Raw genomic sequence first — 27,514 nt, 5'->3', positions numbered from 1 at the left:
CAAGAAGCGGATAAGACGGTACATCGATAGGCAATTTAAATCTATGTTGTTATGTTAGTTCTGGTATTGTAATTTTATTTTTTAATTGAAGAATAATGCGAGTTCGGACTATAAATGTGCTTTTTTGAATACGCGGGCTGCAGGAAGCACTTCAGAGGGTTGAAAAACTGCGCATGAGGCGCTCCACCTGTCGGAGAAGTGTTGCGCCGTAGTTGTTGAGCAACAGTTGAAGCAAATACACTGTCGTTGTGAAATTTTTTCGAGTTTAAAACAAGTATAATGTTAAATCTACTGTTTCTATTAGAAGAAATTAATCTATGTAAATTATTTAGCAACAAAAATGTAGCCATAATGTTTATTATCGATGTGTGCGTCTATCGATATCGAAACATGTCAGCTGGGCTATCACCGAAAGCGCCTGGATATTTGCATGCTGGGAGGGGTAAACAAGAAGAACCCCTCTCCTGTTTTTGTTTTTGCTGTGCCGTCTGCTGCAGAATGGGGTGGAAAATGCCGCCGCCGCATAGCCGTTGTTGTCTGCGCTTTTCTTTGGTTGTTGTTGCCCCGTTGGCCACAGTTTGAAATTGTAAGTCAATGAAGCCAGGAGTAAACTTCAAGTTCGCGCTGTTACCGCGACTAAAGTTGTCTGGAAAAGATGTGAGTGTTTGTGCCTGTGTGTGTGCCCATAACCGTACTCCCTTTTTGTTTTTATGCCAAATGTTAAATGTTGTTGACTATTTCGTTTTGGTTAACTTGTATGTGTGTGCCACTACTACTTCTCTTTTTGTTCCGTTTGTTTCGACTTCTCTCGGTATTTCATCATTCATCTGTGTACTGCCCACCCACGCCTTTCCCCCACCAGCGGCAATACCTTTGTTGTTTTCATTCCCCTGCATTTCGCCAAAACATAACCACAAATGTAAAAACAAAAGACGAACAGTCATCAAAATGCAAACAAAAGTCGCTTATAAACAACTACAGCACGTGTGTGTTTCGCAAATCACGGAAAATCAAAGAAAACTATCATCCTTGCGGGAGGAAACGGTTACGTTTGATTATGAAATTCAAGCAGTGGAAAAGTGCAGTTATTTCCCCATCTACTCGTACATATCGTGTTCCTGCTCCCTTTGGTGACGGTTGTGGGGTAAAAATCAATAGGAGAGACAAAGCACGTGTTGTCTTTCCCCCGGAGTGGGTGCGATAAAGAATCGACTAACTGTTAATCTCTGCTTATTGCACGCAGTCAAATTGTGTCCCACTCTCTCTTTTAGACCAACAGGGCATTCCCCCTTCATATCTTCAATCTAACACTTCTGGTTGTCTCCTTTTCCACTTTTGGAGTTGTCTTCCACATTTTTGAATGCATGCATATATGTATAAGTATGTATACACACATACATATGTATGTGCATTGCGTGTGTTTTTGGTTTTTTCTTGCATCTTCATCTTTATCCAGGTTTCATGGTCAATGTCAGGGTCACCAAATAGCAAATGGTTAGAAACTGACTACCGATATATTTATGTATGTATGTGTGTAAATGCAACATTGAAACATGTTGACAGACAATAAATTGACATCTTATAACAATCGGTCTGTTTCTCTGCTCGAAAACTATCCTGTTCAAAAAAGTTATCTTATCTTTGTACAGCTCTGATAAGGGTGCTCTCTTCGTTTAGTCCCCCCTCGACTTGTGTCATTCAGGCGCGACTTAGCGCCAGCGTTGCGCTTTGATAATAATTTTCTTCTTTTCTGCTCTGCTTGGCTCTTCTGGTTCACGCGTTGTTGCTGCTGTTGCGATTGTTTTGTTTGCCGGTCAGTCAGCGGCAAAGATCATTCGCTTTCGGTCTTTCAGTTGCCTTCGATCATTCGCGTTTCTGCCGAGGGAGAGAAAGGTAAAAAATAAAAACCAAACAAGCAAGCAAAGCAAAGAACAACCGTAAAGGGGGTGGAAGACAGGAAAAATAGCTTTTTTTCTTTGCCAAATGTAATTGTGAATGTGTGCGTGAGTGTTGCGTGTGGCAGCGCTGTCGAACCGGTTATTTTGCACTGTTATCTTTGGAAGCGGTCCACAGTGGCGGGTCAACACATTATCCAGCTTTAAGTTTAAGAACTCGCAATGCTCGGTGTATTTTTTTTAGAGTTTGTACCATACAAAGTGTTACCGAAATGTCCACGACTGTTACACATCGAACGCTGTGAATCTTCAATAAGGCGTTACAGTGACGGGCCTAAACAGTGTCCAGTTGGCAACACTTACTGTACCGGCTCTATTGTTCTGACCGCGTCCGTTGGCATACGGAATTCATTTATACAGTGGCGTGCCAGAAAAATTTACCGACCGGTGGAAATATCAGTGCTGCCACAAGAGTATTTGTGTTGCTTTGTTTTAAAATTTGTTTTTACTTTCTGTTTGTTTCGACATTTACCTTATGTATCTTTCTTTTGGTTCTTTTCTTTTCACAAACAAATCGAACACATTATACGAAACGCCCACGCACGCTATGCCACTCCCCCGCACCCACTTGTTGTTGTCGTAGTACATAGTTGTACCGTGACAACATGAAGCCGTTTGAGAACCTCCCGAACAGTGGCGGCGTGAATAATGAGCCCCCCAGGTTGCGTCGCAGGCCCATACGTAAGCTATTTTTGTCACACCATCAACCCCTCTCTGTACCACGTAACTTTACACCAACCTCTTCCCAACACCTCCCGCTCTTTTCTGTCACCCGGCATTGTGCTACTTGGTTTTTGGTTGCTAAATTTAGCATATAAATATGCATACATACATACAGTAAACTACTGCAGGGATTTTGTGTTCCATTAATCCAATTTTAATCTGTCAACATTAACATGCAAGTGTTGGGTTTAATAATAATTTTATATTCTGAAGATAAAACTAACAAAAAGATCTGTCTTAAAGATAATGCGAAAGATTCGGCCACCGAAGCTAGCAATTATTTTCTTTAATTCTTTATTTGATTCATTTTTGTTGTTGCTTTTCTTTGTTCTGTATGCCCGTGTGGGTTTGTCGCTGTGTGACATCTTTTATTGCTTTTCCCATAATTTGCGGCACGCTATTTAAATATAGTAAAACCATGAAATGCATTTCGCATGCACTTTACATGCGCCATAAAAAAAGTACCAACTCTGCAATCCACTCCACTCCACTCTGCACCACTCGAGTTGTGCGGCAATTAATTTAATGTTAATTATTAATTTTGTTTATTTTTCTCAATACCAATTACATTATGCTTTGTTGTTGCTGTTGTCTCTGTTTCTGTTGCTTTTTATTGTTTATGCTTGGCTTGAGTGTGTGACCATGAAAGCAAAGTTTAAGGCCAGCGGCAAAGTGCAAGCAGTGCATGCACTGCACTGCTTAACCCACTTAGTTGCAGCACATCATGTTGTTGCTTTTTTGCTGCCGCTGCTGCTGCAGTTGCTGCTGCTGCTGCTGCTGCTGGCGCTGCTGCATTTGTTTATTTTGTGTAAACAACCTGCCATCACACTTTCATTGCCATTGCCGACCGCCAGGCTGTTGTTTGTTGTTGTTAACGGTTCCGCCGCTATGCTCAGCTGTTTACCAGGGTTTATCAGCCACTTGATAATCGTTTAATCGATAGCTTAGAGATGGACACAAACAATGCACACAAGGTGAGCGAAAATCGAGGAGGAACGTTGTGAGACGCGTTGTCTCTGCCAAAACTGCAAACCCCAAGAGTGCGAAAATAATAAAAGTCCTTTTATTAATTTCTTTAACATGATTTAATTTCAATTATGGCATGTGTCAAGTATTTTCTTTGACTCCGACTATCTATTTCGCCTCTCTTTAAGTTTTTTCGCACAGTTGCTTGTCTGCGAATCAGCTGTTCTCTCAGTTCAAATACGCTCTCGATATCGTTCTTTGAATCTATGGAAACAGTGCTGGATGACTGGCTTAACCTAGCAACATTTAATTGAAATTTCGTTGGCCTTGTCTGGGTATTCACTTAGCCTACCTCGATCTGCCCTTTCCACTCAAAATAACTTAGCGGAGCTTTAAACCTCTATTAAGTGCCTTCTCTCTCTCTGTAAGCTCAAGGGTTTACACACGCCATTGAGTGGACTTGGTGGCTGGGCAGAGCTTTCTAGCTGTAATTCGGAGGCTGCTCTGGCATCGCTTTTGCTTGTTATGACGTCAGTCAGTCAGGGGGATTGTGGTAAAGAGTTGTATAAATATTTGCATTAACACCTCGATCTTCCGCTAGAGATGACAGACGACGTCATTTGTGCTCTGGCAAATTAAGATACTCCCGCAAATTGAGTAATTAATTGTGATCCCATTTACCGATTAGTAACACTGCTGGATCTGAACAGCCGGATTTCCAAAAAGGAATAAGCCCGGAATAGACAATACATTTGAAATACTATCCGTCGCATTATACTTTTAGTGCCTATGAAACATGTGTGTAAATAGAGTACGATCAAATAGTGTATGTTATTCTGTTATCTGGTATCCATAAGAAACTGTTCCACAGCCCCGGCGTTACTTCAGTTGTCATTCCGAATCGGAGAACTGCACATGGTGAAAGAAATTAAAGAACTTAAATAATAAAAAAGATATTTGTGGGTCCCCCCGTTGAAAATCCCCGATTTTGTCATGCTGAGCGGTTCAGGCCGAGGTCATGGCAGATACTATTGCGGCTATGCCCGTCTCATAAATAACTGTGATGACGAGAGCAGCGACGGGTCAGGTATGTTGTTCTCCATCTCTCCTTACTTTTGTTTACAGAAGCGACAAATAGAGGGAGAGTTAGAGTTAGAGTAAGAGAGAAGGAAGGAGAGAGAGAGAGGTGCAACAAAACTGTCGAGCACAAGCAAACATTTAAAGAGGAGGAACATTGTGAGACGCGTATTTACTTCTCGAGTACCGGGCACAAAAAGTGTGATTTAATAATTGCTGATAATTTAAAAGTTAATCAACTTAATCGAATGACTCAACACGCAGGCATCGAGCAGTTAGAGAACGGTGGGCGCTGGATCCAACTGCTGATGTATTTATGGGAAAATGTTCTTGAAAAGTTGAAAAGTGGTTTTCGCGTTCCACGTTCAATTGATTTTTGTTCTTCCTGATTCGCTCAAATATTTATTTCTATTAGTGGTTTTCAGTGTTTGGATCTGTTATCTGTGTTCGCTTTATTCATAATGAGTGTTTCCGTTGACCTAAGACGAATGTGTTGCAAAAGAAATCATGCACACGACATGTATTGCTTGTTTTGGTTTTGCATTTGTCAGACAAAGCGTCGGCCCCAGTCTCGCAACAAGCAGTCTCTTTTGCTTTTGTCTCAATAGGCTCCCAATTTTCTCAGCACTATGGCCCAATATTTCTCGAGAATGGTTTATGGCACACGACGACAGCTAGACGTTCACTCAACCGACTTGTATGACAGTCATACTCCTATGGGGTGTCTGGCTCAAGAGTCCCTGCGCTAATCAAATCATTGCATCGCCATTTAAAATTGTTGACACTGCGATTTGGTGGCTTTATCTAACTTATGATTCGTTTTCATTGTTTACTTCGCTGGCCGTGGGATTCTCTCCGGCGAAATGAGTTATCAGTCAACGAATGATAGACCCCGAATTCATCCAAAATCATCATCATCAGCAGCTAAAGTCGTACGACACTGAGAAGGGGATTGTAAAATAATTAAGGCAAAGTCTTTTGTTGAAACGGAATTCGTTTGAATTGTTTGTTATCGTCGGCTGTTGATGTAGGTTCCCCAAAAGATATCCGTTTTATAGGGTCTGATTAGAAATATTTCCAGATAAAATCATCGCATCGCAACTTCTGCGGAAGATTGCCAACCGTTAATGAGTCAGATTTGTTTTCCATTGGGTCAAATAGTGAAAAATAAAGATTATGTGGTAAACACTTTCGGAACATTTCGCTCGGACTGCCTTACCCAATTAGTTGGCTTCTTCCACGATTATTATCAAATGCCCATACCACTATCGCAGCCCATAAAATAACACGAATGAGAAACTAGAAGAGAATTTTGGGAATTGAATTTACGACAAGGCTCCCCACAGAAGCGGAAATGGGAATGTGTTAATTATGGGCCCGCAATTGGTTGAAAGAATGTTTAGAATAATGTTTATTAGTGGGTGAATCTGGTCTTCGAAGATGAAAAATCGAAGAAGCCTTGGGTATATTATTTTTATTATCATTTGTGGTCTATCTTGGCAGCGGTCGCTTCTGCTAATAAATCTCTACTTATCACGTGCTGATTTTACAAAATCTCTTTATTATAATAAAATAAATTAATGAAAATATCGGGAGAGCAAGAACCCCCTTTGAAATTGTTTATTTTTCGTTTCTTTAAACGTTCTGTAAATGCTCTAGGGGGTCCCTCATTAACAATCGATTCTTCCACATAAATCTTCGAGTCTTTCATGGGATGTACCCCAACACGCCCATCTTTCTTATCAAATATAGAAATACCCTGAAGTTCAACAAAGGTAGTCACCCTTTTAGTCATACTTTAGCTAATGAAAAACTCTTTGGGAACTTCCCAAGGCTCTTCATCTGTATCTTTTGGGGAAATTCTCACTGATATCAGAGCCGCTCATCATCAATCCAACTATCGTTGGGGTGGAGTGGCTGACGAACCCGAACGGAACGGAGCGCGTGTGTTTAATTCCAATGAAAAGTTTTTGATCAGCACTTGATGGGTGTGCACCTGTAATGCTCATGCGGAAGGGAAGTGTGTGATAATGTAATGAGAGTGAAAGACAGTGGCGCCAGCCTGTTAATGTTCACGTCCGCCAATTGGTGTGGGTCCGCAGCCAAGGTCAGGAGCAAGGCTAAACCCCGAAAAAACACACATCCAAATGCCAAGCAAAGTGATGTTACATAGCCGCAAATGAAATGCGTATCTGCGTCTGTCCCTTACATACTAATCAAGTAAAATGACGCGTTTCGAGTGGAGTCAAAAGCCCAAATCGAAACCATAAGAAACCATTCACAGTTGAACAATGATAAATTGCACAAAGAATAAAAATATCGCCTGAAAGGCAGGCAGTCCCGAAATGCACTCGACGTGATGGGAATCGCATTCGCCAGTTCTGAGTTCTGAGTTCTGAGTTCTGCTCCTCATTCGGATTCGAGACTCGTGACTGGTGATTCGAGGATTCCGGGTTCACTGGGAATCGACTGCACGAGAAATCCCTAATTAAAAATGGGAACTTTTTGCTAAAGGAGCCAACCAAGAGATAAGACACTCAGTCGGTGTAAATAGAAGACTCAAGGCCTTGGCCATGCCCCAATCTGACCGCTCGACCAGCAACCAGTGACCACTCGATCGGCTCTCGTGTTTTTTTCTTGGTACTTCACTTCAAGATCAAGTTTGGGTGTGAACGTTCTGAGGGAGTGAGAGATAACTTTAATTTCTGTCAGCTACGTGACAACTGATAATGGGAAAAGGAATTGAAATTGGAATCGCAATCGAATCAGATTGGGGCCGGACCAAAAGGAACACAACGAGAACTGGACGATCCCTCCCTCCATCCGGCCAACCATTTGACGCAGTTTGTACCCTCCAAAAGGTGTTGATTTACTATCATAAAGAGGCAACAGACCCAAAGGGAAATATTTACTTAAGCAGTTGATGATCATAAAAATGATCAAAATGCAAACATATTTATACCAAAATAAAAAGTGGAATTAAATCAAAAATATTTACGTTGATTCGGGAACGAAGCAAAGAGCAAAAAGATGAAGCAAAAGAGTATCGCCAGGCTGCTATTCCCTTAACAAATTAATGATTGAATCTCAAGTGGAACACACGCAAAAAGAAGGCATACAAAAAGGAGCTACAAAACCACAGAGCAATGGCAAGAAGGAGGCTTCTGTCTCTGATTTCGTTTCCAATTTTTGCGTCAATGAAATGGTACTTATGTGTGAGATCCGATAACCATTATCTTGCTGTTGGCCAGTGGCTAGAAACCTTTCCATTTCCAGTGCCCACTTGGATCCACAAAAATCACAAAAAAACAACAAAAAACAAAAATCAAAAATAAATGATTCATTTATTGGACCTACAGCTCTGTGGTGATGTGAAGTCAACGCACCTGATTCCTGGTAGAGCGTCCCTTGAGAATTGATACCAAGTATCTGCGATTATCTATGGCAGATATGCGGGTATGTGAGTACCAAGGTTCGAGTGGTCGATTCAATTCTCAGTTCATGTTCAATCCATAAATAACAATCTTCTGACTTCAGAAAACTTCTTCTTTGGGCAGAAGAGTAGCCTGAAATAAAGCGAAATACTTGCCCAATACTTTCGCCCACTTTCGAGCCACATGTGGGGGGAATAATGAATGCTGCAAGTATTCCCCACTTAATGGGACTTCACCGTGCGCTGCGATGACGCATTCGCTGCCGCTAAGCAATTCCCATCTGCATTGTGTTTGTTGTACACGAATCTGTCGATGTATCTTTGCGCGTTTTATTCTGATAATTTCAGCTGTTATTTCTCTGCTTTTTGTGTATGGTGTTGTGGGGGGGGGTGGCAATAATAACGTAATCGTTCATGGCGCAAAATATGCAATTAATATGCACATCTTGTGCGATAAGATTGCTGGCACACACACACACGGCACCAGCATTGATGTAGCCATCAGCCATACACTCTGGAGTGTACCTCGAATTGCTTTTGCATCCACGGTAACTCTCGACAGTCTCCAGCTAATCTTTAATCACTGCGGAGAGAAGATATGTTTCTCCGTGCAAATGTTTCTATGGATAATGGAAGGGTACGACAACATTCGATTGACTCTCTCGCTCTGTACATGTGTACATTATTCGCGATGCCAGCTGTCAATAGAGTGCTGCCATAAATACATATGTTTGTGTGCCTAAAAACCCAATTAAACCTCATTACCCAAGTAATATATAAATGCTGGGGAGAGGCGGAAGGGCAGGGCAGAGGCAGAGGCAGAGGCAGAGGCAGTGGCAGAGGCAGTGGCGTAGCAAAACAAACAAAAACCTGCAGCCCTCATTGGAGTAATAATTCATGTTGCAATTTTCCAGCTGCTAATTTCTGTTTCAATCGCGTGCATAACAGAAACAGAAGCAGCAACAGCCACAGCAACAGCAAACGGAACCAAGTTCAAGTTCAAGTTCTCGTTTTCTCTGTGTCGCAAAATATTTTGCATGCCTGAGGCTTGTGGGAAAAGGGGCAGGTGTGACAGTCGACAGTTCAGGCAAGTGGCAAGTGGCATGTGGCAGAGGTGGCGGAGGCAGGTGGGAAGAATGCAGCAATTTAGTCGGAGCCATTGATGAAACAAGCCAATCGTCGGCGATCAGCAAGCGCGACAGTTGAACCCAATTACCGGGTATCTATCCCACAAGCAATTTGATTGAACGAGCAACCGATCAACCTCCAGTCCCCCCCGTTCCCATTCCATGCGCCGCTCTATCGTTCCTTTCCTTATTTCAAGCAGTTCATCAATTGTCAATCGATACGGTAAAACCAATTTCATTTGAGTAATTTACTCGCAAAAAATAAAAGTAAGAAAAACGCCCAAACGACACCAAGCCCCAGGCTGAACCCCGTCGTAACGCCACTGAACCCCCCCGCCCATCCGCCATACACTGTTGCAACAATAAACCGTTGTATCGGTGATAAACAGCGGTAAATGTATCTTTTGTCATTTCAGTTTGTATTTATTTTATTCCGTTGTCGCTGGCTTTTATTGTCGCTGGCTGTTTGTTCTGCCGCGATCGATATGCACACAAAATACTTCCCTGTTCGGTTCCAAGCGCCAAGAAAAAAGTCCCCTAGGCAGGAACAGAACTCGGACAGTTTAATGGAACTCCCCGTGGTCCGTTCGTGCCATTTCGCTGGTTTGTTTTATTTTAACTGAAACAGAAGGGAATCCGATAACGTCTGGTTTATCCAAAAAAAAAACCCCACAAGAAATGGGATTTACTTTCTGGTCTGACTACAAGAACTTGCAGTTTATTTAAATACAAGTAATACATCACAGGTGAAAGGAAAAAGTTTGTCAAGTATTTGTTATTTAATGCAGAACTTTAATGTATTCTCTCCATTCTATTTTGTTTTAAATCTCAACTCATTCATGAGATGCACATAATGAGTGTGTGGATCGTTAAAATAAAATCAATGCTGCTTAAATGGTGACAAGTTTTTATACGACTCTTGTTTGAATTGTTGTCGTAGGTCATTAAATAACCAGAAACATTGGAAGGGTTTTGCCATTCATTGCTTTTTGCACTTTACAACAAAGATGTAGCTATAAAATCTTTATTTATTTCATATAAAAAGGATTTAAAACAGGCAAACCCTTAGTAATAATAGTAATAATAATAGCACTGCCGCATCATGCACACGCAATGAATGTGGATTTTTAAACGCACAAAACCCTAAAATATAAACACAATCAAGCCGATCCCAACCAGAGCAAAACAAACACGGGAACTTCTGATATTCATCATCGTCTTACAACTTGTTGATATTTGAGCTTATAATTAAAAAGCATTTGTAAAGCGTGTGGCTGTGGCCACATTTCATTCAGAAATCCATTGAGAGACTAGTTGTCTCGCTGCCTCTTAACAACATCCTGAAGCTGGTCAAAAACTTCAATTCTCAATTCAAAAATCTTAATTAAGGCCCCCGCGGGTGTCCAGATGTTTTTGCTGAATATTTCTTCTTATTTTTTTTGTTTTTAGTTTTATTTTTTTTTTGTTACTTTTTTTGTGTGTGTGCTTGGACTCTCTCGCTTGGGTTTTTGGACGCACATTTCATCCGGGTGTGGGAAACCAGTTTCTGTTTCTGTGCGGTGCCAAAACCAAATAAAATCAAGTACAAACGTTGGCTAGTTTCACACACACGAACACACATGGAGTGGGCAAACGCAATTGTTGGACGGCCCCACAGCATGTGGGAAAGGGAGAGGTGAGGTGTACGATGATCGGTGGCATAGAGCATCGGAGTGTGCGTCATAATCGTGCCAAAAAAAAAAAGAGTTAAAAATACTTTCCATGTTCGTGCTGGACAGACACTCTGCAGGTGGATTACCCGGGGCACCGGGTCAACGGTTGTCACAATTAGGAATAGGAAACTTCGAAAATAAATATCTATTTACATAAACATATAACATAAAACATCCAAACTGGAACCACTTCATGAGATAGGTCGATCTACCACTTGTTGGACTAGATCCATGTCTATCCTTAACAGCCAACAAATAATCATCGCAAATAACAATTAGTCGAAAGAAATAGACAAGCAAGATAGAGGCACAGGTGTGCCCACTGATCAAAAGCTTCTATTTAGAGATTGGTATTATTTATTTGGAATACATTTTCATCGGCACTTCAGGCCAACAATCACTGATCCAAAAGTTATCAACAAAATTCATTGGTCTTATCACGTGTTCTTGACTCTTTAAAACTCGGAACCTTTTGTTCTACATATATGGGAGATTATCTGAAATATTTGTGTATAAGAAGAGGGTAGTAGCCATAACTCATGCCACCCAAAAAATACATCATTAAGGCGCTTTGCCAAACAACCCAGTCGTGCCCCCAGCACAGATCGTTCCTAATACGAATAAAATGTGAGATGTATGGCTGTTGGAAATATTTGGAACAACTGTCAACCCAAACGGTTAGCCTCGTAACCAGCCCAGCCCGCCCTTCTGCTATGCCGAATCGCATGCAATTTTCACGATCACGCGGCGGCATCACATCACTCATACTCATATAGCAATTAATAAATGGTTAATGAGCCACCTAACTGTCAAAACTGATTGTCCATTCGCACGAGTCCCGAGCGGGCGCACGAAGAGCGGGCGGAGTGACTCTGCTCTCGGTCTTCGGTCGTATGTCGGGCAATCTGCGGTCGCTTTTTGGGCTCGGCCTAACGGTTTACAAAGCAAAGCAAAGCAAAGCAAAGCGAAATCAGCAGCAGCGAAGTCGACGCAGAGCTGCGTTGCTGCTTGTGTTTTTATTGTTTTTGCATTTCTCTCTTGCTCTTCACTTGCTCTCTTCACTCAAATCTCGCTTTTGGTTTGTGCCTGCCTGTCCACTCATTGTAACGGTCCATGTGGGCAGATTTGATGCAGCACAGCTGCTTCCGTATCTTCTCCAAGATGCATTTATGGAAAGGCACATGGGGTAGGGAATTCCTCTCTTACTGTATTGTGATCTCTGCTGCCGTGAGCGTCTGCTCGCTCTAACGGTCAACGCAAAGCGAACAGCGACGCTAACGGCGACGCTTGTAATCTGCAGCTGGCTTTGCCTTAGTTGTTTTTGTGATTTCATTCATTGCGGGCTCTGCTGCTGCCTCTGTCTCTGCCGCCACCTGATAACAAAAGTCGGAGAGCGCGTTAAAATGCTCACCTGCTCGGCTCACGGCTGACATTATCTCAGAGAGCAGGTCGCTTATCAAATGGCTTATTGATTCGGGCCATAGTCGGCTGCCAGAGCATCGTCACCGACATCATCATCATCGGTCGTCGGAGGCATCGCAGGCATCGGCATCGGGCATCAGGCATCGGGCATCGATATCGAAGCTTACGACGACGGCTCCGTCGCTGCTGCTGATGCCTTTACCTGTCGCCCGAGGCTGTCTCTGCCGCCTCTGCCTCTGCCTCTGTCTCGGCCGCTGGCGTTGCCGACGCTAAATGGAAACGTTTTGACGCGTTATAATAACAAGTGTTTGCCGTCTTTGGGCATTCAGTGTGCGATATCCCGGCGGTGCAGACAACTACGTTCGCCGCACACTGACAGCTATTTAGCTACCTAGAGAAAAATCCGACTCTATATTCAAAAAATTCAAATTACCAAACCCCCAAAAAGAACTATTCGCGAAGAAAAAAACACTCAAAGTTCGATATTAAATGAACAAATAAAACGCAAAACACACACAGAGAAGAAACCTTAAAGCCCTCAAAACCCTTTTGCATTTCGAATGAAAAAATTGTGTTTTTTTTATGGTTACTGTTGGTGATAAATCAAGAAAAAAGTATTGTAATATAACCGAGTTACATATAGTCACAATATCGCGTCAAAAGTCTCGATTTATTTATACAAATTGATTTAGATATTCAATTGCGCGCGCGCCCAATGAAAAGTTACCTGAAAAGTGAAAAGAAAAGAAAAGATAAAGGATAAAGGAAACCCCCCATCCAGTGAATCCAAACCCCATCACCAATAGTTGATAAAGTAAGCAAACCATTAGGAAGAGAAAGGCTAAAATGCGGAAATCAATGGAATCTAGACATAGTAAATTGTATACTAACTTTAGTAATAGTCGGTAGAGCCAATACCCAACGAATTCTAAAAGTCCCCCCACCCAGCGATCGGATTGGATTGGATTGGATTGTATCGATTGTAATTACAATTATTGAAAGTGGGCAGAATCTCTGCTTTGCAGCCTCATATTTCTAGTTTTGTGTCTTTCTCTCCTTCTCTCCCTCTCTGGCCTGGCCGTTAACAAGTTTTTTGGGTTTCTTGTCCTCCTGGAGATAGTTTGTCATTGATCGATGGTTTTTGATGGCTTTTGGTTGGATTTTTGTTTTGAAATCTTCTGCAAAATGATGTTTCAAGTTGGAAGACATTTCTTTCATTTATTTGATATTTTATGTAATGTTAGAAAAGCTTTTTTAAATGGTTTTGTGCCAAATCAGTGTTCGAAATCTTTTTGGGGTTACATTTTGAATGCCGGGGGGTCGGTGGGTGAACCTGCTGCGGCTGCCTTCTCTCAACGCATTTTCACCTCCAAATTTCACACAGAAACTGCATTTATCAAAATGAATTCAAGTCATAAATCAAATCTAAAGCAATTTTCTTGTTCATTAATGGGAACTCTTAAAATATAAATCACTTAAACAAAACACACAAAACAATGTACAATATAAAAAAATATATATATATATATGTACAAAGCGCCCAATTATGTGCAAGTAAATACATTTTATAAAATATTTATAATGCAACCTTAACGGACGGACAGTGAATAAAATGCGAAGCAAATCGCACCGCACCGCAGCGAACCGAAGTGAATCGAGAGCCCACAAACGTTGTTTAATTTATTCATATTTAATAATAAATAATACAACAAAGAAACAGCAAAATACAAAATTCATATTTGGTCGGGGCCCCCGAAAAGAAAACACCAGAAACAACAAAAATAACAACAAAGGGCCGGCCCCAAGACAAAAAGAAGAAAAGACAAAAAAAAACGAAACAAATATTAAGTATTAATAATAATAATTAATTAACGTTTGCTGGTATTTCGTTTTCACGGTCAAATTGCATTTTTAAGTTTGGCTTTTGTCTGCGCCTGTGTATTTCTGTGTTTCTCTTGTGTTTGGGCCGGGAGTGTGGGCTTCCACAGCCCCCTCTCCCGACGGGGTCTCTTGAAAGTGTTGCGCATGCGTCTGAAGTGCTTGTTTTTCCCCGCACTCGAAAGGTGCTGAATCGCTTGCAATTTTCCCCGCCCTCAATTAGGTAAAGATAGACAGACAGAGACCAACTGCTGCGTGTCGCTAATGAGTTTCGCTCGGAGACATGCCTCCGATTCCATCGTCTTGCCATTCACCGACTTTGGGCCAGGGATATGAGCAGTGGTCAGTGGTCCAGCAGTTAGCAAGCTGCTGGCTGGTAACTGTTGCCAAGGTCATCCGCCATCTATGGGTCACACAAGGCTGCAAAACTTTTACTCGACCAATAGCTTCAGCAATGTTATCAGTGGCTGGAGAAATGACAGTTTGAAATACGAGCAAATCCATTTGCAAAATGTAAACTGAAACGAGCGCGTGCATAGATTTGGCCTGTCCATTAATGAGATCATAGAGTGAGTCATTCCTGTGCGAGTTCTTCTGCTCGATAATCCACCCACCAGTTGAATATATTTTACATTTGTTCTCCCACCTGTTGCCTTTTTGGAGTGTGTTCTTGATTGAGTTGCGGTGTGTTCTTGTTGTGTTTTTTCGTTCACCGATTGATGTCAAGTTGAATGACATTTGATACAGTTTGCGGCTTGGCGTGCCTCAGTTCCAGTTTTCAGCTCGAGCGAAATGTATTGATCAGAAACAGTAACAGAATCAGAAACCAAATTTGAGTCCACAAAAATTGTGATTAATTGTGTTGGGTCTGCAAATTGTCTGGACAAACACACAATTTGTTGTGTTTGTTTCACATTTTGTCTCTTTTTTCTTTGTAGCTTTGGGCTGACAAATTATCCCCCTCATCCACTTTCATTAACAAATAATTTTTGAATAAATAATTGCCAGTCTTTTCGCTTGATCGAGAACCGAATTCGATTTCACCTGCGTCATGCAATAAAATACAAAAAAAATTAAATAAATTATATGAGCAAGAACAACAGTGTCCAGATGCCATAGAAAGAGCTTTGCGTCTGAAATATATATAATATACATTTGATGTTGTATTATATTATGTCTCAATTGAAAATGAAGTGCGTGGAAATGGGTAAATGAGAAATTTCTTTGTTTATTTTTGCTCGCCAAAGTTCGTTTACATCGAATGCAAATTCTTGCAATGATTTGTTCACGTGAGCGATTTGCATATTTGCGATTGCCGATTACCGATACTGATGTATGAATATATTATATTTAGACACCTATTTGTGTATTCAGATTAGATATTACGTGGCCATGTGGGTCACACGTTTTTGTATCGCGAGTGAGAAATAAAGCAATGGCCAAGGAATGCACATTCAGAGTCCCTTTACTGTCTACTGTCCGCAAATCAAATGGCTCGTTGTCCTTCGCAACAGATTTCGTTTCTCTAGCTTTCGCTCGTTGCATTCCCACCCACGAAACGACAACAAAGTTATATTTAAAATGCACATCGAGCGTATGGGGGCGAACGCTTAGCCTAAGTGGAAACTAAAAGAGACGAAAGAGCGCTGCAAATGAACCCTGGGAACTGTTGAATTAAACACCAGGCGGGGGCAGGGCCGGGAATAAGTATCTAAATAAACACTCGTATATTTTGTATGCTCGGTGGGTTCTGCGAGTCGCCAGACTCTCGCCAACAGCGACTTTTTTAATCACAATAAATAGGAATTAGAATTAGAATTAGCTTGCGGGTCATCATCGCACATTTAGCGCACGTTTTCCAAATGAACTCAAGACAGCTGCCACCGACCGGCCACTGTCCTGAGTTAAATACTTGAAAAATCTACTGCGGTTTGGGGTACGGGTACGCTTTCTATGTATTCATGCTTGCTATACAAAAAGCAACGCATTCCTGTGGCTTGTCCACATTTTACGAGTACTACATATTTAGTTTCTGGTTTCTTGTTTTGTTTTTTATACTTTTCATCCATCGATTTTGATCTAATCGTAGAGATTTCAAGCAAAGCAACCAAAGCAATTAAATGCCATAAGAAAACTGATTTATTATCAGATTTAATATAGATTTCTCAGCTCAAGAACCCTCAACCTTGAGATTTTGGCCAGCATACCCAAAAGAGTCAGAATCAAAATCCAAAGATTGCCAGCAGATTATTTGGTTTATGGCAGATCGTTCACTCTCTACCCGGCACCCCTTTTCTTTATTTCAGTCAAGGTCATCGTGACAAACTAGATACTTGGGCATTCCTCTTAGTATCCATACTATCTTCCACCTATCTCGACCGTGGACGTGTTCCCAGATTTTTAGAAACTGATGCACGTTTTTTTTTGTCTGGCCGGAGCGTAACATTACGTTGGTTCGCTGTACAAATGTTCCCATAAGAGAACGGATGTATATTTTTGTTTGTATTATTTTGCCCAAAATGTTCCTAAAAGTGGGAAATTTTCACTATTGATCTGGAAACTAGATCTAAATTTTTATATTTTAAAAGTAATTACATGGATTTGGCAGCGTTCTGTGCATTCAATAATTCAGATGCAAATTTCAGAGCAAAATTGCAATTTGGAAAGTACAATAATAAATGCGGATCAGAGTTCCGTAAGCTTAGATACTGTCAATAACGTTAAAGTTTCCCATAGCTGTGCTATTTGGTTCATCTTTCATATTCTAGGATCCTCCAGAACCCCAGAATTAGTTCATTGGGACAATAACACGAACTGGAACTAGTTCCGCTCATAGAACATTTTAGGCAAAAAGCCAACAAATCTTCCCCAACCGCACACACATCAAAGTGCATGCCTCGCCTCGTGCGGCCAACCCCCCCACCCGCCGAACTGGTTCCGTAAACCTGCTCTTGGCATTTCGTAAATTTCCATACCATCGCGCGACGTTCCGAACCGAACCGAACGGAACGGAATGGAACGAACGAAGCGAACTGGAATTTCGCAGACAAATCGTCTGCCAGCCAACAGACGAGCGGCAGACGGCAGACGGCAGACAACTGAAAAGCAGAGAAACAGACAAAAAATATTACAGATGGCTGGGGCTGGGGCTGTGGCTGTGGCTGGGGCTCGAAAAAGCGCAATCCGAACAAATAAAACTAAAAATGAAACTTTTGGCATTTAAGTGAGTTGAAGCTGCAAGGGGCAAGAGGCAAGAGGCTTATAAAATAATGCCCGCAACAAATCAATTAGCTGCGGCCCCTCTTTTCCGATAAGCCACTCCGATAACCATAAACAAATTGTGTGAAAGAAAAAGGAAAAAAGATTGAAAATAACCGAAAGACCGACAGACAGAAAGACTAAAAAGCGGCAAAGGTAAAGACTGACTCTTTTTCGATTGTCGCTTGTGTCGTCGTTTGTCGTCCACGGCGGCATCTGGTCCACTAATCAAGGTGCATTTATATACCCAGCGGATCCGCTGGCGATAATTACAACCTGATTGGGAGAGCCAGACGCCAGACGCCTGGGGTCGGGGTCTGGTCTTCGACAGAGCTTGTTCCGCATACGAAAATGCAACAGAAACAACGAATTTCCATTTAGGTACAAAAACAAATTGCACTTGCCCAATCAATAGCCCCTCCTCGACACATAAGCTTCTGTTTCTGTTTGACTTTGAACTTGAAAATGGGTAATGCAGCTCTCCGCGGATACGTAACGAACGTAGATTTCTCTTCTCTCTGCAGCAGTGGTTTTCATTTAAGTTTTTAGTGCCTGCTGCAGCTGCCGTTGCGCTTACCGTTGATAACCTTATCGGGCTGGGTCTTGTAAGCCCGCCACGATTTGTGCCATAAGCGATCACGTTTCGTTCCTGGAACTCGGTTTCATTTTCATTTCATTGCTACAAGACACTTCCTGGTAGATAAGATCACTGGCGCATAGAAAGGAATGCCAACAGAGGGATTATTCGCACCCATTCGAATCGGATCTGCCACATGACCTATCCCTACCTTTGGGGCTACCTCTCGGGAATGAATCACAAAGGGGCCAGCAGACAGACAGACAGAGAACAGGGAAAAGCTGTCAGTTTAAATATTGAGTTTGACAATAATGTGGAATATGTGTTTGTGTTTGTGTTTGTGTTTTCACTCCCTTTATATGGTTTAACATTATCTGCGATTTGTTGTTTACGGGCGGGCACTAGAACAAGTATTGTTTCTACGTCGTTCAGTAAATCTTGAACCTGAGGACCGACCGATATCGGTCTACGCTCTGCCCACTCGATACAGTCCGTAGATGTACAAATGTCCGAGTGTTTGGTGCACATGACTGCCCCTCTTTGGGCCAAGTTTCTGGCAAATCCTTTTCCCAAGGCGCCGCGCCTGCTTCCGACTAATCAGTAGTAATCGGCGGCATTAATCGGATAACGAATACAGATAAGATTCTAGACAGTTTTATTGGACAACTATTTTTAAGTTATTATTGGCAGCCCGCCCCGATGCTCCCAGTTTTCTACTCCAGCATTTGGTATTTTTATGGCACGCTCTTCAAATGGAGTTCAACTATTTCTTCCGTAAATCTTTCCTTATCGTTTGTGGGATGAACCTTTCATTAAGATTATAGAAAGAAATGCCTCTTTACGTATCCTTTGATCTGTTTTTTGTGTGTGCTTTTCTTCCAAAAAGGTTTTCGAAATGTGAAAGGTCTAAAGCAAGTTTGACGAAGTTTTGCTTGCTTTTTCCCCGGCATCCCGGAATGGTCCACTTGGCGGTCAGTGAGGCAATTGAATTGAATTTACGACAACGCTCCCCAACTCGTTTATGGCACACTTTAAGTGCACATAAAAGTAGTATCTGTTCTTTTAGCTGTTGCTATTTTTTCATTCGCATTTTGTCGCGTGGACTGGCTGCCAATGATTTGCGGTGACTTGGTTTTGATTTGCGTTCGAAGGCTGTCGCCGCCTTGCCACGCGAAGCTGATAAGCTTCGTGCCAAAGACGAGTACAAAAAAGAACCCTTCGAGCCCTCGAGTTTCGAGTTTCGAGTGGACGCGACGGACCATTGACTGGCCGCCGAACGACAATAGTCATCATCATAATCAAGTGGACAGGGGCAATTTATTGTGTCCCCGACTGTTGTCAACGAGCGGGCAAACAGCTCAAATTCAAATCTTATCGGCAGGAAAAGTCTTCCCCTTATCGCCCCACTGTGCCCCTATGTTGACCATTTTCCAATTCATAGAAAAGTTCCAAAATGACTTCGGCCCTGTCCCTGTCCCTGTCCCTGACTTGTGTGTTTCAGGGAACAAAACAGATCCTAGGCGAGTGCTGAAAACCAAAGCGACAAAAACAGACTGCGATTTGGTGGGGCCCTCGTGGATGATCGCAGATGATCGCGGGGCAGGGCCCCGTCTCAGAGCTCTGCAGGCGAAAACATTTTGAGGCAAAACAGATGTGTAATTGACATGAAATTGTGATTGTTTCACTCGTGCATTCGCTTTTCAAGCATTCGCTGTGCGTCTCGAGTCGAGCAGCGAGCATCGAGCATCGAGTGTGCCGCGAAGTACGGAAGTTCCCGAGTAATTCTTGATTATCCTGGTTTATCCTCCAAATGCAAGGTGTGGGATCGCAGTTTGTTCTTTTTCTCTGTTTTTATTGATTGACTTCCATTGATTTCCAGCCGCATTTTATAGCCACGTTCTACGAATCGATCTGCATAGATTACGATTTATAGAATCTTATTCTTTAACAAAAACAAAAACAAAATCAAAAACAAAACCAAATACCGAAATGTAACACGAATCTAAAACCCTTGCAGCCATATCAACGGTCCGGTGACTAAGCTCAGTCACAGCCTCAGTCCTTCTACCTCCACCTCGCTCCCCCAGAACATCATCCCACCCCCCAAAAACCAACACACACACACACACACACAAGCAGCGAAGACACGACGCGACAGAGACGAGAGCAGCAGACGCAAGAAACCTTCGAACTAAAATGTAAACCGAAACGCGTCCACACAGCTTCCCATAGGATTCTTTCAATTTCATTCCAATCTGTAAATGTTCCCCAAGCGTCGCCCCGCACTCCTTTCCAGGCAGAAGGTGCGCGAAGCAATTTACAGCATTCCTGCAAAGTTCTAGTTTAATTCATTCAATTAAATGGAATTAACTTAAATCAATTACAAACTATTTATTGAGAACCAAATCGTGTGATATTTCCAACTACCATAATTTTTTGTTTTTTGTTTAGTCATAGAGAAGATAAAAAGAATATAAAAAAGCTCAAACAAAAACAAAAAAAAAAAAAAAAACGAAAAAATTCAAAAACAACAAAAAGTATGCAAAACCGATAGATAGTTAGATATTAGATATAAAAAGAAATAATATAAATTATATTATATTTAGTTAAGCACCCACAAACACACACACACACACACGCAGTGAATAATTAATTTTTTGTGTGTTTTTGTTGAATTTTAAAAAATCCACAAAGCAGCAGCAGAAATCAGGGACTAGTTTGAGTTTAAGTTTAGAAGCGGATTAGTGCACGCTGCAAATAAAAAAATAGAAGACACGACACACACACACACACACACACACACACACACACACACACACACACACGTAACAAATGCAAAAATGTCGCTACCCAACGAACAGACAACCGACTTGCAGCACAATCAGACAGAACCAGAGCCCAGGCAGCATGAGATACCGCCACCCACAGCCACCACACCATCCACAGCCACAACAACACCATATACAACACCATCCACAACCACACACACAACACCCAATGAGCTGAAGCACCGACTGACGCCGCTCAATGTGAGACGCCTCTCCGGCTACGCCAATCCGCAAATGGTGAACGATGGAACAGGAACAGGAGCAGGAGCAGGAACAGGAACAGGAGCAGGAGCAGCAATTGACAATGATCCGCCACCCATCACAATCAACATGAATATGAACCACAATAATAATAATAACAGCAACTACAGCAACAACAACAATAATACAAACAACAAAAACACAACAACAACAACAACAACAACGCCACCATCCGCATATGCCACACCACCAATATACCAACAACAATTGTCCACACTGACAGCAACCACGCCCCTAGATGTTTTGGCATCGGATGATAAATACAAATTGTTTACCATTTTCAATGGAAACGGTGAGTGGATCCCCCCCATGTCCCATGCCCCCAAAAGCCCTCAAATCCCCATACCGTCCCGTCCTGCCACCGAACAACAAATAGTCCTTCAAGCCGGAGGTCTCTCTCAAGCCTCAAGTCACGTTTCAACGTCGTCTCCTCGCATAGGTAGGCGTTTGTTCTTTTTCTTTTTTTGTTATTTTGGAGTTTAAGGGCTGGCCACACAGACGTCACAAAACGCAAGGATCCATGGATCGATGGATCCTTCTTTCCTTTTTTAGCTCTCTCTTTTCTCTACATTTGTTTTGCTTCTCCTTTTTGCGCATTCTCTCTCTTTATCCTCTATCTCTATCTTTGATTTATTTCCACATTTCATGCACAAATGTTACTGACTATTTTTAGACTTTAATTGCCGCAAGCAATTTCGTTCGATGTCCATTAGAAGTATTCTTTTTATAGCATTTTTTATTTGTAAAACGTGTCCCGTAGGAGTACCCCCGAATAGTTGTGTAGAAGCATTCATTTGTCGCATCTTCTTTTGGATCATTGCATGTTTGTTCCTCTTTTTTATACCCTTTGATGATATTTGTGGGTACATTGCGAGTGGGGAAATGCAATGTTTTCTATATTGTCATTCCCATTTCTGGTAGTTTTTTGTATCGTGCACTTGCTATTCTTCAACGAAAGCTAAAGGTTTGGATCCATATCAACAGTTTGGAAGCAGTTCCAACCGTTTTTGGCTCTAAGTAAGCCCAGTAAGACCCGTAAAAACATCAAAATAAACACTGACCAGTGAAACGCGAGTAAAGCAGAGACACGCCGGAGGTGAAGTGCATTCCCGTGGACTCTCTTTGGCACTTTTCGCCTGTGCATTGGCTTGCTGCGGTCGGAGTGGGCACAAACGGAGTTATTCGAGTCTAAATGTTTGCTTACTTTTATTTATTTCTATATCAATTCATTGAATTTGTTTTTCTGCACAATAATAATTTGATTAATGGACAATCGAGTGGTCGAGTGGTCCAGCAGCTGTTTTGAATTGTTTATTTTTTGTGGTTGAAATTGTTAATTGCCGCCGGCCCAGACTAATGGCCTGCGAATTTGTTTATGGCCCAGCGATCCGTGGTTTATGGAACTTCGAATAAAGTAAACGTGCGGCAAGGAGGGGGAGCTCGAATTCGGATTCGAACAATTACAGAAAACGGTTCTATTCGAAACGAGTTTCGAGCAGCAGAGCAGAAGAAGCCTCGAGGCAAATATATCGAAATACGAAGAACAACAAAAAACAGCAACAGTCAGGAGAATATTCTACACAATATTCACACATGTAAACATATCATTTATTGTGATGTTAATTAATTGCTTTGCTAATTGCATAATGCTGCTAAATTTAGATGCATGCCACACACACACACACACACAACACACTGTCCCCGTGCATGAGACATGAGTGAGAGACCTACCAACCACCCATCCACAGCCCATCCAGCACGCGAATCCCCCTCGAGGAGATATCCCACAATATTTATGTACTAACCAAGCATCTTGGCCGATATGTGCTACCCACTTTCTTCTCTCCCTTTCTCCCTTTCTGCCTTTCTGCCCGATCCCATCCGAAACCATAACCGTAATCAGATCCCGACAATGAGAAGTTGTCCGGCCTACCACATTCGACAACTGGTTCACTAAGCTCAATCATCACGACGTCCATAGCATCCTCCGAACCGGATCCTGGTGCAGCGAGTGCCGGCGGCGGTGGAGGTGCGGGAAGCGGCGGAGGCGGCGGCGGCAGCGGTGGCAGCGGCCCCAATGCCCTGGTGGCAGCAGACGCAGCCAGCATCGCTGGCATCAATGGCAGTTCCGAGGAGAAGCTGGCACTTAATCGGCCTGGCATCAAGCAGGAGAAATGGTCAACGATCCTGCTGCAGGTCTCCATACCGTTCTTCCTCGCCGGCATTGGAACCATCGGGGCTGGCATTGTGCTTGGAAAAGTAGAGGTAAGAAGTAACTAGATTAAAACAAAACAGAAAAACACCTGATAATACCCGGGACCTCTCTCTGCCGTGTAACCGCCGATAAGACGTTAAGCAAATCAACACGAAAGGCGAAACGAAAAGCCAAAATTGCGGCAATTGTAAATTGTAAACAACATTTTAATTGCCGTTGATGTCCGACCATTAAAAAAGATTCCAGCAAAGCGCCAAGCTACGAAAGAAAATTATAAATAATTAATAGCAACAGCCGTGGAGTTTTTCGTGGAGTTTTCGCGGTGGGAAAACTTCCAAGTTGCAAAATGCACGCCAAAAACTAATCAAAATCAGTGCCAACAAAATAAGTTTACCCACAAAATAAACACAAAATATTTCTCGAAGAAATTCAATTTAAATGCATTAAAATTAGTTTTGATGCTGCAGCAGCAGCACCTGCCCCTGCCCCGTCTCCAAATGCGTCTCGTCCCTGATTTTATGGTAGAATTTATCATTCATTTATCATTGTCTGCGAATGTGAATGTGGATGGTGAATTGTTTCATTTGCCTGCTAATTGATGGGCTGCCTGCGATGGTAAAAGTTCTGGGCCAAACTGGCACTGAAGCCAGTTCCAGGCGGCCAGTGCCCGAACCTAACTGAATATGTTTGGAAATCGCCAGACGCGAGACAGACAAACAGAGAGCTTAGATTTACACACAGCCATATAGAGGGTAGAGTCATATTAGCTTTGCCGTATCTTAATTTATATTGCTCTCTCGCCCTGCCGCCCTCCCTCTGCCCAGAAATGGTACGTCTTCAAGAATGTGAGCGAGCTGTTTATCCTGGTGCCGGCGCTGTTGGGTCTGAAGGGAAATCTGGACATGTGCCTCGCCTCGCGTCTGTCCACGCAAGTGAATCTGGGGAACATGACGAGCCGGCAGGATGTGGTGCGAATGATTGTGGGCAATATAGCATTGGTGCAGGTGCAGGCCACCGTGGCCTCCTTTCTGGTGGCCATGTTCGCTGTGAGTGTGGGTGCGGCCATGACGGGAGAATTCTACTTTGAGAACGTAATGCTGCTGACAGCTTCGGCCATGTTTACGGCCACCTCATCGTGTTTTGTGTTGGGTAAGTGCAGCAGCGATAAATCTCAAAAAGTGTAACCTAAGATATGTATTTCTTTGCCACTAGATTTCGTTTTGGTGGCTGTGATCCTGTTCTCGCAGAAATACCACTTAAATCCGGACAACCTGGCCACACCGCTGGCCGCCTCCATCGGCGATGTGGTGTCCATAAGTCTGCTCTCCTTCATTGCCTCGCTGCTGTATGAGAACATAAGTGAGTCTAGTCCCCTGGAGACCACTCCACCATTTTATCGCCATCCATATTGATTGATTAACTTTCCTGTTCTATTCAGAGACCCATCTGTGGATCACTTTCATTGTGATCACCTGCTATCTGGTGCTGTTGCCCATGTGGGTGCTGATTGTGATGCGGAACGAGTACACGCGTCCGGTGCTGAAGAGCGGTTGGGTGCCAGTGCTGTCGGCCCTCTGCATAAGTGGGTAGGTTGATCGTTCAAGTGCCACAACAAAAAAGAGTCTCAAGCATCGAGAATCGGGGCCATGATAAGCACAAATCCCCCACACCACACACATGGCAAATCGTCGAGTTTTTGCTGACTATATTTAGATATCGATCGGTGGCTTCATTAATGCCAAATCACGTCCAGGCGGCCAGAACTCAACTACGCAGATTGCTGTCTTTATATTTATAGATCTGGATCTTGTACATCTGGGAGTGACGGGAATGACCAGCTGAATTTTTGTGGCAGTAACTTGTGTCCCTGAATTCCTGCTTTTGGCAGCAGGTCAATTGCAGGGAGACACAACAATCACAAATAGCTATATGAATCTTCGTGCTATAATTAGAATTGGAAGCAGAATTAGATTGCCAATGGGCCAGCAATTATTTGGCATGACTTTGCAGGAACTTTGTCTACGATTTGCGAGCATTTTTAATTCCAAAATGAAGATCGAATCATAACTAACTTTATACTATTTGATTTGCGTTTTTTGTACAGACTTGGCGGCCTTGTTTTGGATGCTGCTGTTGAGGTCTTTGATGGCTTTGTGGTCTTTCAGCCGATCATTAATGGAATTGGCGGGAATCTGGTGTCGGTGCAGGCCAGCAAGATATCGACAATGCTGCACCAGAGCTCCATTATTGGCATTATACCACCGCACACAAAGATCTGGGAGTGGCCCTGGAAGGCGTTATTCAAAGGCGGTAAGAACGAGGCTGCGAACTTAAGGCAAGGCGAAGGCAAATAATAATTGCAATTATATGTTTCATCTCCTTGCAGTTCCCTATGCGAAGACAGCAAGGATACTCATTGCCATGTCCATACCGGGCAATGTGCTGTTTATTTTTGCGGCTGACTACATTAACATGCACACCTCAACCGTGTCCTGGGTGTTTATGCTCTCCTATCTGCTGGCCAGTTTCATTCAGGTACGGATCCCTGCCCAGTCCTCTCTCTCTCCGAAAATAGCTAACTGAATGTCTGTTCTGTTTGCCGCAGGTAACGCTGCTGCTGTACATTGCCCACATCATTGTGCACGCCATGTGGAAGTGGAAGATCGATCCGGACAACTCGGCCATACCCTATCTGACGGCGCTGGGCGATCTGCTGGGCAGCAGCCTGCTGGCCGTCGCGTGGATCTTCACCATGTCCGTGGGCATGCAGTACGGTGCTGGCGTGGAGAATGCTCTCAATGCGCCCAACTAAATGGCAAATGTTTCCTCCTAAACTAATGCAATAGAAACAACAAACGAAGGAAACCCAAGAGGTGAAAGCAGCCGCAAATCAATATAAAGAACTGTTATGTACCTAAAGAGAAAAGCAAAATAACAACATAGAAATCCTAGAAGTTGTATGTCTAGACTCTAGACCAGTCTTATGTAACCCACAAACACACACAAAGCAAGTTCCAATCTTTAGTTCGGTTTGTCCTTTGGTCCTTCACATGGCTTTTGCTTGTGTTCTCCCCCAATTTTGCTCTACACACGAAGTTATGTTCGAGTATATGGCCCATGCATATGGACATAGATATGTACGTATATTGTATACACGGCAGGCGTGGCTGCGTAATATTTTTTAAGGCTTTTAGGACAATATTATACACAATTTAAAGAATTATATACATATACAAAATGGGGGATATTCAATGGGCGCAATAACGAGAAAGACAGAACTAGACTTTGGCATATGCAACGGGGCATTACCCACCCCTTGTTCTTGCTCCTTTTGCTTTAACCCCTCTACTTGTGTTAACCCTAAGGCAGCCAAACAGGAAGTAATAATTGAATCGTGTAAATGCAAAAGTAGTCCCTAACAGTAGAATACAAATACTTAATTCCCATGTTAGTTAGTCCCATGTACACAACCACAAGAGAAAAACATAAAACAATGTCTAGTATTAGCGCAGATTTGATTTTTGCAAATCTCGCTTAATTTTTTTTCCTTTTTTTTAAATATAAATATTGTATATTTCTCACCATTCCCGACCTGCCCACCCCAGCCCCTAAGAGAGAGAGAGAGAGAGAAAGAGAGAGGAGCAATAATTGAACACACGGCATAACGATATTTATTATTATTATTGCACATTAGTTAAGACGCGTGTGCATTCCTCTTTTAATTGTATATTTGTATAGAAATGTATTTGTTTTAAGTTAAAGCGTGCTTTTTCTTTGCTTCTTTGTTTGTTTATTTCCTTAAAAGCGAAAACTGATGTAAAGTGCGTGTGCGTGGTCTGTAAAAACAAAAGAAATGCGAACAGGGATAATGAAAACGATGAGAATGAGAGAAGTTCTGAAAGGAAATGTGATCGATATTTAGTTATAATAATAACAATAATTATAAATTAATGTACGTCATAAACGAAAGGGCATCATTATTGTGTAATACTTGAAACAATAATACCAATTAAATAAATATGTTGGAATAAACGAAAGCAAAACGTTCACAAAGAGAGCAACAACTCACCCACCCTCTAGTT

The 27,514-nt window shown here is 42.4% G+C and overlaps 1 protein-coding gene and 1 long non-coding RNA gene across 5 annotated transcripts; both read left to right on the top strand.

Annotated features, from left to right (window-relative positions):
- Positions 1-523: 523 nt before the first annotated feature.
- Positions 524-27,485, top strand: LOC117903063 (solute carrier family 41 member 3). 4 transcript variants are annotated; one of them, XM_034814814.1, is made up of 9 exons: positions 524-657; positions 2,546-2,636; positions 23,121-23,482; positions 24,257-24,581; positions 24,645-24,791; positions 24,871-25,018; positions 25,537-25,742; positions 25,819-25,967; positions 26,038-27,485. In XM_034814814.1, the coding sequence occupies exons 1-9, from the start codon at positions 595-597 to the stop codon at positions 26,242-26,244; spliced, it is 1,698 nt and encodes a 565-aa protein (XP_034670705.1). In that variant the 5' UTR covers positions 524-594; the 3' UTR covers positions 26,245-27,485. The 4 variants fall into 4 exon arrangements, with proteins under 4 accessions (XP_034670705.1, XP_034670706.1, XP_034670704.1 ...); XM_034814815.1 differs by having other exon boundaries at positions 525-657; positions 23,199-23,482; XM_034814813.1 differs by lacking the exons at positions 524-657; positions 2,546-2,636 and adding an exon at positions 20,794-21,509 and having other exon boundaries at positions 23,199-23,482.
- LOC117903067 lies at positions 12,615-20,628 on the top strand. The gene is made up of 2 exons (XR_004649474.1): positions 12,615-13,229; positions 20,146-20,628. It is a non-coding gene; the product is annotated as an uncharacterized LOC117903067 (long non-coding RNA).
- Positions 27,486-27,514: the final 29 nt, after the last annotated feature.

This window comes from Drosophila subobscura, chromosome A (assembly GCF_008121235.1).
Source record: "Drosophila subobscura isolate 14011-0131.10 chromosome A, UCBerk_Dsub_1.0, whole genome shotgun sequence".
Lineage (NCBI taxonomy): Eukaryota > Metazoa > Arthropoda > Insecta > Diptera > Drosophilidae > Drosophila > Drosophila subobscura.
The sequence above is the reverse complement of the archived record's forward strand: the minus strand, read 5'-3'. Positions and strand labels throughout refer to the sequence as shown.